The sequence below is a fragment of the Lathamus discolor genome, chromosome 16 (genome assembly GCF_037157495.1).
Source record: "Lathamus discolor isolate bLatDis1 chromosome 16, bLatDis1.hap1, whole genome shotgun sequence".
NCBI lineage: Eukaryota > Metazoa > Chordata > Aves > Psittaciformes > Psittacidae > Lathamus > Lathamus discolor.
This window is the reverse complement of record NC_088899.1, coordinates 7646577-7663368: the sequence shown is the minus strand read 5'-3', so window position 1 is coordinate 7663368 and position 16792 is coordinate 7646577. Positions and strand designations below refer to the sequence as shown.

The window sequence follows — 16792 nt, the reverse complement described above, 5'->3', positions numbered from 1 at the left end:
GTTTTTAAAGTGTTATATTAGAACTGTATTAATTAGTCTTACTCTCTCATCACTTCAGATAATCTGTTTAGATCTAACATCTACTTCAGGGCCTCCTATGCTTCCATACCTTACATTAAGTCTGATACCAACCTGCAGGTACCTGCTTCACATTATGCGTGTGAAGAACCTCTTTTTTTATTCTCTTTTTTTTCTTGCATGCAACGTTTTAGCTTGCATTAATCCTGACTGGAATTGCTAAGACTTTCTTCATCACTACTTAATTTCATGATTCTGTTTTGTTTGTAGGCATCTACTAACAGGAAAAGAGTGGAGAATATAGCAAAGAAAAAGCTTGACTCACTGATAAAAGAATCCAAAATCCGTGACTGTGAAGATCCAAACAATTTTACAGTTACCACTCTGCCATCAGGAAAGACTGGCCTAAAATCAGATAGTAAGAAGGTGAACAAGTTTTAGTGTACTTCAGTGGACCTGATTGTTGTTCTGTTTGTCTCTGTAGCTACATGGTGTAATTATTTCATAACAATAATGCTTGTTCTTTCATAGGTGGATATCTGCAGTTGGGCTTTAAATCTGTTTTGGGACTCCCTGGTAAAGATAGCTCAGTTTACCTATCTGCAGCTCTCAACTAGAACTAATAAAACTAAAGAATGCTCAGCATTTCCCTGAATGCATGACAGTGTGAGTCCCACAATGATTTTTGTGGAGTCTGTTTGCCATTAGGACCCCTCTAGTTTAACTCTGATAATACAACATGACCAGATGGCCAAAATGTTTTCCAGGGATGTGGGAGATCCAGGTCCATGTCCCCAGTCAGACTTAGGCAGAACTGGGATTCTGAAGCTGAGTTTTCCATTCTTGGATGCCTGCCCTGACCATAGCTTGTTTGGCTATTTCAATATGTGAGAAAACATGTTCCCTTCTTTAATATTTTCTGTAATATTTCATCCTGATGTCTTATTAACACCTTGTGTTGCTTACAGGAGCTATGATATAAGGAAGAATACTTTTTACACTTATGTCCACATAGTGGAAGCTTCTTTTTCATTTGCTGATCATGAGATTTTAATTCTAGCTGGTTTTATGATTCACACTTGATGCAAAGGGGTACTCTGTTGTTGCAGATGAATAATGAAGTATGGCAGTCTTTCAAGATACAAACTGAAATCCAAACTGCAATAACTTTCAGCCATGACTTGAGAGAAAGAGGTGTTTAACATTTCCCTTTGTTGTGTTATATTAGCTTACTAAATAAATCCTATATTGCTGACTTGGGATTCACAGCTGAATTCATTCTGTTACTGCTGATGCCAGGTGAACATCACTGTCAGATGCACAAAGCTTTTTTTCTTGCTCATGCAGCAATTGGAGCATGAAATGTGCACATGAAATGACTTCTCAACAGGAAGAAGTTTATTTTCCATTACACAAAGTGCACAGGAAAGTTGGGCTTTCCCCCCTCAGATCTCTATGTTCTGCACATTTACATTGCATTTTAATTTTACACTAATGCTTTTTTAGAAAAATGTGCTCAGCCCCCAGCTCCACTTCAGGAACTTGAGGCTTTGTCATCTGAGAATTTGTAATAAGCCCCAAAAAGCTTAGGAAGAGTGTTGCATGCAAATGAAAAACATTGGAGAGCTGTCAATAATAAGCAGAGGTAGTAACTAGGGATTTAAACTAGATGAGAACTAAAACCAGCCTCCCAAAACTTTCTGTGGCATGAGTTCTGTATCTACTTTCAAGCCTAGTGATTCACATGAGGCAGTTATTCTTGTAAGATGCACTTCTAGAATCTTTTTGTGTAGGTGTTAACCAGAACAGTCTGTGTTGTATTAGTCTAGAAAGCAATGAAACTGCAAGGTCGTATTAAAAACTAGAGGCACCAAGGACATATATACATTTTTAGGGATTATGAGAATATTTCTTCTTTCTTACCATGGAGTATCCTACTGAAACTGTAATTGGCAGCAGTAAGTCCTGTTAAACTATGCTTTCCAAATGTTAAGCTACAAACCAATTGGGTGTCAGTGGTTGTACATGGTATGGGGGCATCCAGGCTCTGCCTGGATGAAAATGAAGTTGGGGTTAGGTATTTGTGTGATTTCTGTCTGCTCTGGAAGTTTTCATGGATGAAAATGATGGCAGTTATTGCTGGGATACGAAGTCCTGTACTCGGCTTGTGTTCCAGTCTAAAGGCTGCATCAACCTGGTCCAGTTCTGTTGTTCAGATATGCTGTCTGTGGCACTCTTTTTGTTCTGCTATGCTATTCTTTCTGTCTGATTGCTTTAGACTAAACTTGAGGATGATATGGAATCTGGGGAAGATTTCAGCACCAGTAAGAGGCACGGCCGGTCATTGATGGGCAGCTTTTCCAAGCGCAAGGTGAGCCACTTGGTACTTCTGGTCTGCACTAAATGTTATATTCTTGGATAGTTTTTTGATTTGCACACAGGGCTGGAGAACAGCGTTGTAATTGCATTGTCTGGCAGAGGCTTGCTCTCAGACTGTTCACTGAATAGAGGGGCTGGATAACTGCCTCTGGTTATAACTCTGCATAGCAGATTTTTCAGACAGTTGCGACATGATGGTTTTATTTCCTTGTGGCACAGAAAAAAGGAAGCAAATTGAAAAAGGCAGCAAGTCTGGAAGAGGGGGAAGATGATTCGGATTCTCAAGGAACTGTAGCCAGGAGCTCTGTACATTACAGCAGGTTTGTTAACAAATGATTTGATAATTCTGTTTCTAAAGAAGGTAACTACATAATCATACCCACTAAATAGGTATCGTGCCTAGAAGCCAGCTTGCTGAAGGCTGCAGGCACATAATGGGAATCTGGTATAAAGATGGCTGCCACTAGATCATCAGAATGATCTCCCAGTGCCTTCAGACTAATTAACGAAGTACACTGGACCTTGTATATGTTTTGAGCTCTTACCATCTCAACCAGCTGACATACATGCCACTTGACTGGTGGCCCAGTGCATCCATTAGGCAGATTTGCAGAGTATCCGGTCCCCAGCTGATGTTTTTAGTTGTTTCAGAATTTGCTGAATGAAGTTGCACCAGCATTCAGGTGATTATTTTGATTTTTCTTTTGAAATTGCCTCTTCAAAACCCTGACATCAAAGGTCCTTTGCAGAATGGTTGCTTAAGCTTCAGGCTTCAAAAGTATGAAATTAGATCAAGCAGTTCTCTAGGACACTTCGGAGTTTTCTTTGGGAGGTTAGTAGATACGCTGTTAGTGAAAACCTGAAGCAAATGAGGAGCAGAGCATGGGTTTCATATTGTTTCTTTGGGATTTAAAAAGTTTCTTTGATAGCACTTGACAAGTAAATATATATGTGAATAGCTATTCCACCCTTTGGTCAAATCAACTGAGAGTAATCCCCACCAGATTGGAGTTAGTGTCTCCCACCTTCTTGTATATCTTTATCCTGACTGATTTTTAAATAGGAAAGATAAAATTTACTCCTTAATTAATGGGGAATGAATTTGTTTTTCTAGGGTAAACCGACAGAAGAAAACAATGAAGTTGTCCAGGGCACTCTCTGACCTGGTGAAATACACAAAGTCTGTTGGCATCCATGATGTTGAAACTGAAAGTAGGTTGAACTGAAAGCCTGCTGAAAGTAATTGTTATACAAAGAAAAGGAAAGGTTTCTGTTCCTACCTCTCTTCTTATATCCCAAAAATCTTGGATCATTTCTTAAAACTTTTTAATGAAGATTCAGGTCATTCATTGTATCCAGCTTCATTCCCAGCCATAACTGCTCCAGTAAGAACAGTGATTTTGCTGTAATGTTAGAAAAGTGTAGTTCTTTCTGGGTGGGTTCTATTCGAATGATGCTTGATGCTTGATACTTTTAAGGAACTGGTGCTCTGTAGGCTTGAATGCTTTATCTAAATAATAAGGAGATTACCTCTAATCTCTTCTTTGTAGTCTCTTCCAGCTGGCAGGTTTCATCTTTTAGTGAAACAAAAGCCCACCAGATACTGCAGCAAAAGCCAGCACAGTATCTGCGTTTCAACCAGCATCAGTTGTCCCGCATCTACCCGTCTTCCTACCGTGTGGACTCTAGCAACTACAATCCCCAGCCATTCTGGAATGCTGGCTGCCAACTTGGTGAGCAGAAATAAAACCTGGGGTTTTTTTGATATATTTTGGGAGGGATGTTTTAGTAGGAGCTCTGGAATCATCCCTTAGAGCACTGAGTTCTCTGCTCATCCAACTTTACTGATAATTGAGTTCTCCTTGTTACTGTCTATGTTATTACCTAGACAGATAACCTCAAACATGTGTCTTACATGCAAGTAGTTGTCTGATAAATGGAAATAAATGAACTTCTGAAATGCAAGAGGTCTTCAGAGTTCAGGCTCTTTTGGAGAGCTGCTCTCTCTGAAGCTGCGATATATAGAAGAGTTCTTTTTCATAAAATACTTGAGGTTTTGCATCCAAGAAGTCAAACGTGGAAGTGTGTCTAGATGTCCTTCCTTTAACTTGGTTCTACAAAGCAGAACAATGTTAATGTACTTGGTAAGTAACATCACCAGGTTTTGTGTTGTTTTTTTAACTAGTTGCACTAAACTACCAGTCAGAGGGGAGAATGCTGCAACTGAACCGGGCCAAATTTAGTGCCAATGGGAATTGTGGCTATGTCCTCAAACCAAGCTGCATGTGTCAAGGTAAGAAAAATGAGCAGAATGAGTGGATCGCTTATTGCATGAGAAGAGTGGGCGTGGATCCTTACTACAGTTTGTTTAAAAATGCATTTCTGATGCTCGAAGCAAACAGACCAGAAGGTATCTACAGCTGAAGACATGCCCCAGATTGCACTTCTTTCACATTATGTGACTTCTCCTTCTTACAGGTGTGTTTAATCCAAATTCTGAGGACCCCCTGCCTGGTCAATTGAAGAAACAGCTAGTTCTAAGAATCATCAGTGGTCAACAACTCCCCAAACCACGTGATTCTATGTTGGGAGACAGAGGAGAGGTATGGCACAATCTGTGATTGTTCTTACATGTTGGAGAAGGTTTATTTCCATATTGGCTGGGCTAAGGGTGAGGATTTAACTTCTGCAGTTAATCTGTCAGGAGATAGAGTCTATGACTAAATCAGGTCATTAATATCCTGGATCTTTAGGTGGTTTTCTTCACTTCTAAACATCACATGACGTGATGCTTTTCCTCCAGTTGTCAATACAGTGGCTCCAGCAGGAGCAAAAAGGGGGCCACTAAGCTCGTCATAGTGAGCTTCTACTCACCGTAGTAGTCTAAATTTCCTCCTTCCTCCAGAGCACCTTTGCCAATACAGCCAGATGTAGTACCCCTTGGCAACTTTTTAGAGGCTTCTTTGTTTCTTGTGCTGTTTGTTGGTGTCATGATGTCACCCACATGACTTTGTTGAAGAATAGTCTTTAATGAATGCTAGGATAGAATTAAAATTCCCTTTTAGCCTTTTGCATTTAGAATCAAACCTCTCAAGCGAGTTCTTATAAGTCCGATTCTTATATGAATGTTGCAATCATCTTCTATTTACTCTTTCTGTACAGAAAGAACAGAGAAATGATCCATAGAATAGAACAGAAAAATGATCACAAATGCATACAACATGATGATTCCAAATTATGCTTTACATGATTTAGCCACAGATCTCTCATCAGCATAATAATAGCTTTACAGAAAGGCTGAGGACCAATAATTATTAAGACAATGACGTACAATGCCCACACTGTAAAAACCACAGGCTGGAATTTCAGCTTTGTCACTCTTCAGTATTTGCTACTTTCTGTTTTCCAGATCATTGATCCATTTGTGGAAGTAGAAGTCATAGGCTTACCTGTTGACTGCTTCAAAGAACAAACTAGAGTAGTTGATGATAATGGTAAGATTATGTGGGGCTTAGTTTTCTTATTGCTGAAACATCCTCTTTCAGGCAAGTTTTGTTCGTAGAGATATGAGTAGACAAAATTTGGTGCCTATTATGACAAAGCACTGAAAAATTGATTTGAGCATTCTTGATGTTCATCAGACTTGGGTCTTGAATTGTTCTGCTGAGTTGGCATAATGTTGTGAAGGTCTTGGTGTGAAACAAGGCATTTGTCTGACTTCTCGTGTACGAGAAGGGTGTTTTGAGCTTGCTGTGGTCAAAAGTAAGCAGCTTGTCCAAACAGCTGCTGAAAGCATGGCCAAATGTAAGTCAGATCCAACTTTGTTTCTTGCAGATTCTTGTGCTGTTGTGTGTCCTGCTGAAGTCAGTGGGAGTACTTGATTTTCCAGGAGCAATAATCACACTATTAGGAAAACCAGAATGGCATTGAAGTTTAGGCATTCCTTATTTAGGCAGTCTTGTTTCTTCTTGCATCTTGTGAAAGGAATATCTAAAAGCTGATTCCTTCATTCCAAGGTTTTAACCCCATGTGGGAGGAAACGCTGGTGTTCACAGTGCACATGCCAGAGATCGCACTGATTCGGTTCCTCGTGTGGGATCATGATCCGATTGGACGCGATTTCATTGGACAGAGGACAATAGCTTTCAGCAGCATGATGCCAGGTAAGACTGAAGTGGTGAAATCCTCTTCTGTGGTAACTGAAACTGCAAAATGCTGGGTTCGTGTGTGCGCTGTGGGAATTTCTAGTTCGATCAAGAGACTGGGAGTTTGGACCCCGAGTTCTCCCCTTGGCTCAATCCTGACTTATGAAATGCTCAAGACTAAATCAACTCTACAGGACTAGGTTTACAAAAAATGGGTAAGATCGTTAAGCAGGGTGGCTGAATCTTGTGCATTTGGAAGACTCATACAGAATCTTTACCACTGTTGCGTCATACTGCTTTTTCCCTCTATTTTCTGTACACGAGTGTTTGAGAGACACTGGAACTTTGACTGGCCTTATTACAGTCAGTAATATTTTAACATAGAACCACTAGTTACCCATTCTAATGATGGGATCCAGGTTATTAAAAGCCATTTTCTGCCAGTTTCCTAGTTCTGTTTTCAATTCAGTCTTCTTTCACATTAAAGCTTCTTCTCTGTATATTTTCCTTTTCTTTCAAAGTAAAGAAAAAAGTTTCTGTTTAAGATTGAAAACGAGCAGCCAAAAAATCAAACATCTCAAGGAAATGAACTTGGTTGAAATGTTTGCAGTATTAATGGTAGACTGTAAGTCCCCAAGATAGTTTAAGTCACACACTTTAAGTCCCTGTAGTCCAGTTTAAGTCACGGTCTGACAGCAGCAATAATGGATGCTGGAGAAAACAGGACACAGCTTTTTCTAAACTTACAGGGACAAGAAGAGGTGGCAGTGAGGTTTGTGAGTGCTGTTGCTCCTGGGTAACTGCGTGTAGCTGGCTGATGCACAAGCCTGGATGCTTATTGCAGGGAGGATCTGGGAATAAAATGGTGCATTTCTTTTACTCTTTACAAAAACAGAGTCTCTAGATCCTATCATATCTTTCAGGTTACCGGCATGTGTATCTGGAGGGTATAGAAGAAGCATCCATCTTTGTTCATGTGGCAATTAATGACATCTGTGGTAAGGTGAGTGTCTTCAGTGGGGTAGAATATGTACGTAAGTGAACTGACAGGGTTTTGTATCACAGTGGGGAAGCCCAGTGATTGAAGGTCCAAGCTAGTTTGTTCAACCAGAGCAAACTCCATCTCTGTGATTGTCATGGTAGCCTGAGATCTTTCTGAATATACATGGAGATAAAGGCAAATCATAGGGGAAGCTGTAAAGAGATTTTTGCAGTGCCTTTTGTGGGAGCCGGGGGAGGAAGTTATTTCATTGCAGCCTGCCCACATTTGTATGATGATTGTATCCAACACAATAAGTGCACCTTGCTGAACAAAGGGTTACACACCTGAACCCTGACTGCTTGTTGCATGTAAAGCTTATTCTATAGAGGCTCTGCCTGCCTGACGCTTTCACACTTTAATTAAATTCTCAAGGATTAAACTATCTGGGTGCTGTATCTAAATTCACATGAGTTACTCCAAGCTGAAAGTAAAGCCCTAACTTCAGACTTTTCCTAGGCCACCTGAGAATGAGCTAGCTTCTTTCCTCGCAGTGCACTAGATTTAGTTTCTTCCGTGGAATTAGTTTCAATGAAATTCAGGAAGCTGAGTATCTCGCAGTGCTGTGACAGTTTGTATCCACGCCTAAGAACTGGCTGTGTTGTGGTACCAAACTGCAATATCAGCATCTTGACAGCAGAGGGCAGCATTGAACAGGCTGGGTATTCCGAGTTCCCTTTCTTGGGCTGCTGTTCAAGTGAGAGGAATGAAAGCAATTCTTAGAAAGGAAAGCAGCTTTTTAAACTGCTCGATTTTAATCCAGACTTCTGTGGGCTGAAACAGAGATAAATCCCAGGAAAGCCTCGGTTTGTATTTATGGGAAGAAGGGCTGTTTCAGGAAAGAATGTCTCTTTAGACATTTTACCTCAGTTCCGGCTTTTTTTATTTGATGTCTAATGCCAAACCTTTAGGCAGGTGTAGCTTTATCCTGACAGGATAGGAGTCCTGCCTGGAACTCCCTGTGATGGCACTATGGATCAGTTTGAATTTAGCTCTGTTAAGCAAAGAGACATTAGGAGATTTAGGTGAAAGAGAGGTGGCTGGTGTTGGTATGAGCAGGACAATGCAGATGAGCAGTGTTTAATTCTGGGCTGTAGGGCCTGTCACAGGCACCCAGGTCATGGACAATGGTCATTTAGTCCCAGGCTTCAGGGAAAAGTGGTGCAGGCTGAACATTTCAGTGCTAAGATCTTTCCTGACTGTATTTTGGGGTTGAAGGGAGCTGTATAGGATGTAAGTTGTGCCTATTTTGATGGGGTGGGGATGCCATTGTCTCAGGAGCCTTACAGACAACCAGCTTTATATTTTGTCATGAACTTCTTTGGAGTTCCTGTGAGATAGCTCAGCCCTGGACATGAGGCCAGAGGAATGGAATCGGTCTGATCAGTGCCTGCATCCCTCACCTATGTTCTTTAATGAAAGCAGGCATCGATTTGCTGTATGCATCCAGCATGGAAGGTGACTGCCCTGGCCAGCTCTACTCATCCTTTTGTCAAGTCTTCCTTTCTGTTCTGTTCTTACTCAAAATGAGGCAGAATAAGCAGATTCTCCTCCTTCTCCCTGTGTTGTGTGTATTCATGATCCTCCAGTTGTTTGCTACTTTCAGGTGATGCCCTCTGCACTGCTCTTGCAGTACTATTGTAAGGATAGCAAATGTTTCAGGATCCTTCATATTGCAAGTCCAGTGCTCTAACTCAGTACCCACTGCAAATGGGATTTTTAAATGAAAGTCAAGCTGGGCCTACATGCCTTAATCACAGACTAGTAACTTCACCAGCTTCCAAGTCACTGCTCTCGATAGCAGGGTTTCATGAAGAGACAATGTTCACAGTCTATGTGAATGTTTTAAGAGTTTTCACCTCAAATCTTCTTTGGCAACATTGCGCAGCATTATCTCCCTTTAAATCCTTACTTTACCCAGCCTTTCATAAGCATTTGCTCTTATTGTCTCTTTCATGAGTAACTGCCTGGTGACAGTTATAATTTGCAGTACTGCAATGTCCATTTAAACTTTGGCAGCTATTTTGAGGACTTCAGACTTCTTGGTGTTTTAAACAACTGAAGGACCCCCATGTGCATCCTTTGTTTCCTTATCCGCTGGCTTCCATCCTGATTTGCTTTTTTGATTGCTTTATTCCCTTTTCATGTTCTATGTCTATCAAATACCCCTTATTTCATCTCATTATCACTGCAGTCTCTTTGGATTTACTGGTGTTAAGGTGCTGGTGCTGTGCACTGATGGGATTGAAGTACAAGGAATTGGAAGGAAAGCTCATATGGGTGTTTGAATTAGCTTATCATTTTTAATAAAAACTACTGAAAATACAGAGCAGATATTGCACAGCCCTTCCTGGGTTGGAGTCTCAGAATTGTGCTCTACTTTGGTTTTTCAGTTACCAGAGTTCTGTTGGAACGAGGATTATTTCTCTGCTTCCCCTCTGACAATTATGGGCAGAAAAATCACCATGGTTATCAGCCTGGCTTTACCCTTTATAAATCCAGATATTCTAATCCATTTTTTCTATATGTAGATATTGCACCTGCTCTGGAGCTTGATATTGCTGAAGCAGAGTCTTAGATTTTTTTTCACTTTAACTTGTATTTAACTGAAATCTTTCTTAGATTGCTCTGTTTCCTGGAGGTGCTTTTCTTTGTCCCTGTCTCTCCTGTAGTTTATTCATGTACTGTAGAATGTGGTTTTCTAGACGTGCATATCTCTGAGATCCTCCCTCACTGTTGTTTTGCCTTTACTCTGTCTGTTTGTGATTGCAGTGGGCTTCTCTATGTCAAAAAGTCTACTTTTAGAAGCAGAGCATTTTTAGACGCCTTGAAGGTACCCCCTCCTGCCTCAGGGAGGTGCAGTGACCACCACCACACACCTGCATGCCTCTGACTAGCTGCTTCATTAGCATCAGTGTTTCCTTAGTAATATTTGGAAGCTCCTCAACTCATGTAATGCGAATGGTGACATTTGACTTGATCAGTTCTGTGGGGTCGTTGATCAGAGAGCCCTCCATGAATGAGGCAGATCCAGGATACAAGCCCTTCATACCCTCCTTTTCTATCATCTTTGAGGCTCTACCTCTACTGCCTTTTTTCTGGTGCAATTCAAACCACTTTTTCACATGGAAGAGAACAGTAAGAGGCCAGGTTGGATGGGGCTTTGGGCAACCTGGTTTGGTGGAAGGTGTCCGTTCCACTGAGACCCAAACCAGTCTGTGATTCTATGATTAACAGTGAATTGTTTGCTAAATTGTGGGAAAGCCTCTTGTGCTGTTTTCCAAGTCTGCTTTAAAGAATGCAGTAGTCCTGTCAAAGCTGGACTGGAGCTGAAAGCCCAGGTTCTGGATCTCCGTCAAAATGGCTCTCCTCTTTCTTTCTTTTTTGCCTTTTTTTCCCTTTTTTCCAATTTTTTTTTTTCCCCTGAGTTAATCAAATTTGAGTTTGGGTGCTTGAATCACTCCACTGATTCAAGCAGTAGTAGCTAGCTTAACAAAGATGCACCAAGTAAGCTAGGCTGATACCTGGAGCCCTGCACTGCTGTCACCCATTCCATCAGTGCTTTCCTTTTGTTGGATATGACTGGGGGGCGGGGGGGTGTATGAAAATTTTTCTGGGTTTTGCAAATCCTTATGTTGTCTGTTTCTTAGAGCACTAAATCCATGTACTTGCCAACTTGCCTCCATTGAAGCAGAATGCTTTTTTCCTTTCACTCCTCAACAACTGCACAAACTCAATTTGAAGTGAAATTCAAAATGATCCAGACAGCCTGTTCATCAGTCTGGCTCTCACAGAGCTTTATCAATATGTAAATTACATCTTCTTTGCCTTGTATGGGAAAAATCAATCCCTACCTTCTTTATCTTATCCTGTATATACTTTAAAAGGCCAATTTAGGCCTCCTTAATCATGTTCTCCTCATACTGGGTCTTGGCAAGCGGTAACTAATCTTCAGTCAGTTATAAAAATTGTGGCAGACAAATAAACCTTGATCCCACGTGGAAGATTGCACAGGACACTTAGGAATAAAAGCAGCTTTTAACCCAGGCTAAGTGTACAGCGCAGCTCATATCTATCCATGCAGTGCTACAAAGGAAAATCTGAAATGCATGAGCATGCACTTGAATAGTTTGTGGTGAAAGAGAGACCACTGTAATTTAAATGAGACATTTCCGTGCTGTTGGCTGGCACTGCAGGAATGTGACCTCACATGGCATCACAGGGTACGACTCGAACTGACAGCAAGTGCCAGCAAGCACGGACACTGCTCACATTTTATCATGGGCTTCTTATCATGCGTTTCAGTCACAGGCTTATGTACTCTGGTTTAATTCATTCTTTGTGCTACAGCTGCTAAAGAGTCTGATCTAACTGGGACATCAAGAAAACAAATAGGAGAAAAATACCGTGTGTCTCTGCTCTAAGTGATTTATGTGTACGAGGCTCTTTGTACAGAGCACACCCAACATGGTCCTTATCAGGCATCAGCCTGTTGCTTTAAAAGTTGGCAAATACACCTGGAATGTTTACGGGAATGCTGAACCTCTCTGTTTCACTGACATGTAAATCAGCTGTATGATGGTGGGAGATTTATGATGATGGATATATATGTTTGATGCTTAAGTAATACTGAAGTTTACAAAGTACTGTATTATCACCCTGACTAACTTGGCTTGTTTATAGTGTGTTTCTTCAGTGATGCAAACATACCTGAGTGTCTTTGGATAAGTGTTGTATGGTAGGAACTTATCAAAACATAATCACACAGGTGGAAATTGTAGTATTTGATAATCATTTGTCATGCAGGTAGTTCAACTGCTGTTCATAGCAGAGGTCAATTCAATTACAGTGTAGATCTCCTTTATAGGGAAAAAATCTGATATTCTTAGTCCACAGTTTATTTCCCAACAGTTCCTAAAGAATGTAAATCTCCATTTGAACATCCAGTTTATAATTACCTGTTTAACTCAAGAATATTCTTTAGCTTAAGAGGTCACTATCAACTAAATTCTGTAACCACATCATGCTGCAGGACGAGTAAAATGATTTTAAAGTAACTTTTTAAAATTACCATTATTCCTACAGTAAGAAAATGATGACAGACACAAAGATAAGCCTGATTGGAAAAGTTTATCTTAAAAACAGTTGAGCAAAGAAAGACACAATGTTTTGCAAAGCTGCTGTTACTGATTTGTTTCATTTTTCATCTCTGTCCTATTTCTGGTTTAGTTCTCATGCTGATGGTAGGAATACGGCAGGAGACACTGTACATGGTGCATATGTGACCTGATCATTTGTACGTGAGTTCCTGTGGCCAAAGGAAGACACTTGCTTTTTCCATTAAGGACATGTTGTTTTGTTTTGTTTTAATTTTCCAGGCCAAACAGGCTCTAGGTCTAAAAGGTCTGTTTCTCAGAAATCCAAAGCAGGCCTCTCTGGACAGTCATGCTGCTGGTCAGCTCCATCGCAAACATTCCTTTAGCAGCCACATCTTGAGGAGGACAGCCAGTGCGCCCACCAAGAGCCAGAAGAAGAACAAGAAGGGCTTTCCTGAAATTGCTTTTGACACAAAAGACAACAGTTCTGAAGGGGTCAGTGAAGACCATGAAGTGGACGCTGCTTCACAGCCTCGCTTTGAGCAGGAGCCAGAAAGTGCTCCTCTGGCACCAGCTCCCCGAGATGGTGCCAGTGGGGAGGTGCATGGCAAGGGGTTGAAAGGTAAGGCCCATGGTTCCCATAAAGCCCAAAGCCAGAGTTGTGCTGGAGGGGGTGCTGCTTTCAGTGAACCCATGCAGAGGTCTGACAGGGTCCGGCTTCAGGAGCACCAGAGCGAGAAGCAAAGCGTCTTTGCACGCTGTGCCATCAACAGCTCTGGTAGGATTGGAGTGGCCACCAATTGCATGAAATGCATGATTGGTTCCCAGGAAAGCCCAGATCTAGAATGCCAGTGGAGTGACCATCCTACCAGGCCTATTGCTAAAGATATACTTCACCATGACCAGTATAGCAGTATAACTGGAGAAGAGAGATTAGAGCTAAAAACCTGGGGTGTTAAACCTGTGAAAGCTCAGCCCAGGCGGCAAGCAGCAGATTTGCAGTCTTGCAGCAGCCCTGGAACTGGTGATGATCTAACAAGGAGCACCCAGTCTTTCGTGACCCCAGGGAAGAAAACTGTTGAATCTAAATGTCATGGAATAAAGGCTCATTCCCGGCAGCGGTGGCAGTGCCAATCAGGTGGCAAATACGGAAGCACTGTCAACTTGGTTGCAGCCAGCAATGGCTCTATATCCTCCAACTCCAGCAGTCTAGAAAGCCTTGGAAGCCCAGAATTCCCCAAGCGCTGTTCTGAAACTTCTCGAAGGCAAGTGGGCACCCTACAGAGGGAAATGAACGCCTTGTTCGTTCAAAAGTTGGAGGAAATTCGAAGTAAATCCCCTATATTCTTTACTGGTAAGACCAGATTTTCTTCACCCTTCTCCACCGTAGATCACATCATTGTCTCAGCTTCTGCATAGCAGCTTTACCTGGCAGCTCCTCTCTGTTGTTTTGTTACCAAGAGCTCTTTTTCTTTGTTGTTGGCAATAACTGAAAAAAAGTCAGCATAAATGTTTGTATTTTATTTTATTTTATTTATTTTATTTTATTTTATTTTATTTTATTTTATTTTATTTTATTTTATTTTATTTTATTTTATTTTATATTATATTTCCTAGAGGTGTCTGGTCTAGATTAGTCCTTCCCATGCCTAGCAGAGCATCTGCAGTGGTGGAACTGTCAATGGCCCATCAGTGCTTGGATTGCTTGTTTAGGGTGTTTTGTTTCCTCTCGTGTTTTGGGTTTTTAGTGAATGTGGTATGATACTAAGTGAATTCTAAGATCCAAACCAGAGCATTAAGTAGAGATTGACCATTGGAAATCTGTATTAACAATATTCATTATCAGTATTTGTGTTTCACTGAGGGATAACCACACCATAAATGATGCACTCTGCTAACAGTAACACTAGTTCCTTCCTCAAAGAACTTGCAAACTTACTGCCATCAGTTCAGGGATTACTGGATGGAATTCTCTTCTCTGGGTTATTCTGGAGATCACATTTAATGAACACAGCAGACCATTCTGGTCCTAGATGTCTAAATCCCCACTTATAGATGTGCTTAGTGTTATGTATGTGGTTTGACTCTGACCTGAGGGTATAAAGGAGTGAGGTATGTGATGTGATGTTGCTTGACACCAGCTGAGCTAGGTGGACTGTTGGCATTTCCAGGTTGCAAAGTAAAATGTGTCAGTTTAAAGGACAGCTGCTTAAGCTACAGCATTTTATAACTGTGCCCAGCCAGAAATATGCACATGGTCCCTGGGATCGCGCGGCTGTGTCTGTGCTCATGAGCTGGATGTTTGGGGAGATGGAGAATAGGAGCAGAGGTGATCAAGGTTTACATTTTAATAAGGAAACTGATGCTTTTTTACCCTCCTGATTTGTCAAAGAGGGGAGGTAGGGAAGAGATTTTGGCAAGATTTTCTGTTTCATGCAATTGTGAAGAGGAAGTAAAGAAACACAGCTTTTGTCTGTGACTACAAAGCATCTCTTCCAATCCCTCCCCCTTAATTGTCCAAGGCATTTGGACAAGGTTATATTTTTGGGAACATTAAGGGACTTTGGTGCTTCTTGGAATGCAATCCCTTTTTTAGTAACAGATTCTGGCTTCTTTGAGAGCCACATACAGGAACGTAAAATGCCCCATTTGTCTGATCAGTTAAATCTGGTTCAGTGCCTACGATTTTTCTATTTCTCTGTCTTAACTCTACTTTTTATGTATTTTTTCCAATATCTGCTTTGAGGCTTTTAGGAAACTCCCAGGGCAATGGGAGCGGAGGGAAGAAGTTTGCCCATTCCCATGCCTTGAAATGAATCCAAAGCAGCAGAACTCTTTCTATGACTAGATTATTGGCATTAGGGTTTTTCATAAGCTCTGAGTAGTGTGCCGTATGAAACCATTTCCCATTACCAGTGCCAGCTCCCCTGCCAGCCCCCCAAGTCACTAAATAAATACTGTGATATGCTTGAAATTTGATTAAATCCATCTGACTTCCCAAGCATGCAATCAGCAAACCTTTAAAATGGTGAAGCAGTCACTTGGAGTGGCTGCTGCTGATCCAGTAACAAACACTGTGCTTGCAGTGTGCTCTCCCCATCCGCCCTCCATTTAATGCCTTGTGCCAAGAAACCAGGGAAACCAGTAACATCAGCCTAATATGGGTGCATTTCATAATTAACAGTCTGTTGGTGGGAACTGATTCCAAGTGCCACTGGGATAAGACAGGAAACTATAGTGTCTCATTGTCCCCTTTATGGCAGCAGCATTGCCGTTCCCATAATTGTCCCATAATCTATGCTGATGGCCCAAGACTTTCCCCATGCTGATGGATGGGGAGCAGAGCTCGTTGGTCTGATTAGCTCCAAACTCTTCCCAATACTCCTCCAGATCCTGACAAGTTCCATCATGTTGTGAACGGTGGGGTTGCTTATGAACACACCTGCTGCCTTCCCTTTGAACACTCCCAGCTGATCTCACATGGGCCATTGAGCAGCTTTCTCCATTGTTAAGTGCCTTGTTGCTGCACTGGAGTGGGAATACTGATGTTGAAGGGAAAGGCCCAATATTTCCTTGGAATTTTTTGGTAATGCAGGTGATCTTTTCCCTTAGCATTAGGAAAGGGCTTTGGAGAAAAGGAGGCTGGATTCCATTCCCCAGCCCAGCGGAGTGCATTTCTTGAACAATAGCAAAAATTGCTCTTTATTTTTCTGTCGCTAAATAATGGATTTTAAATCCATCCATTGATGGATCCCACTGAGTGCTCTGGTTGGTCAGAAATTCTTAGGATCCTACAAGAATGCGTGAATATTTGTCTGTTTCCCTTCCCTCCCTCAGCACTAATTTATCCTGTTACCTGCACCTGCCTTCCCTACATTAACTGGATTTTTCCTCTGTTCTGTCCTATTATTCCACATGCACACTCTCTCTTTCTAGTTAAGAACTGAAAGGACAAGCAAGCCAAAGGTAACTGTCTCCTGAGTGTCACTGATTGAAGCACCTTGTTGCCTGTAGTCCCAGTTTTTGTCTGTTTCCTGACATATAATTATCTGCTCCTATGCTCTTAAGGTTGTTGTCTGGCTCAGTGGTGCTTTGCTAGTTCTCCAGTGCATGTT

At 41.5% G+C, this 16792-nt stretch overlaps 1 protein-coding gene across 1 annotated transcript in view; it reads left to right on the top strand.

The window, feature by feature from the left end:
- Positions 1 to 16792, top strand: part of PLCH2 (phospholipase C eta 2) — an 81111-nt gene that overhangs the window by 60360 nt on the left and 3959 nt on the right. Inside the window, exons 14-24 of the mRNA XM_065696394.1 lie at positions 289 to 444; positions 2297 to 2389; positions 2617 to 2717; positions 3512 to 3609; positions 3948 to 4130; positions 4583 to 4690; positions 4876 to 5000; positions 5807 to 5891; positions 6414 to 6560; positions 7466 to 7545; positions 12960 to 13299. Of these exons, the coding sequence (XP_065552466.1) occupies positions 289 to 444; positions 2297 to 2389; positions 2617 to 2717; positions 3512 to 3609; positions 3948 to 4130; positions 4583 to 4690; positions 4876 to 5000; positions 5807 to 5891; positions 6414 to 6560; positions 7466 to 7545; positions 12960 to 13299 (1516 nt within the window). The remainder of the gene's footprint in view (positions 1 to 288; positions 445 to 2296; positions 2390 to 2616; positions 2718 to 3511; positions 3610 to 3947; positions 4131 to 4582; positions 4691 to 4875; positions 5001 to 5806; positions 5892 to 6413; positions 6561 to 7465; positions 7546 to 12959; positions 13300 to 16792) is intronic.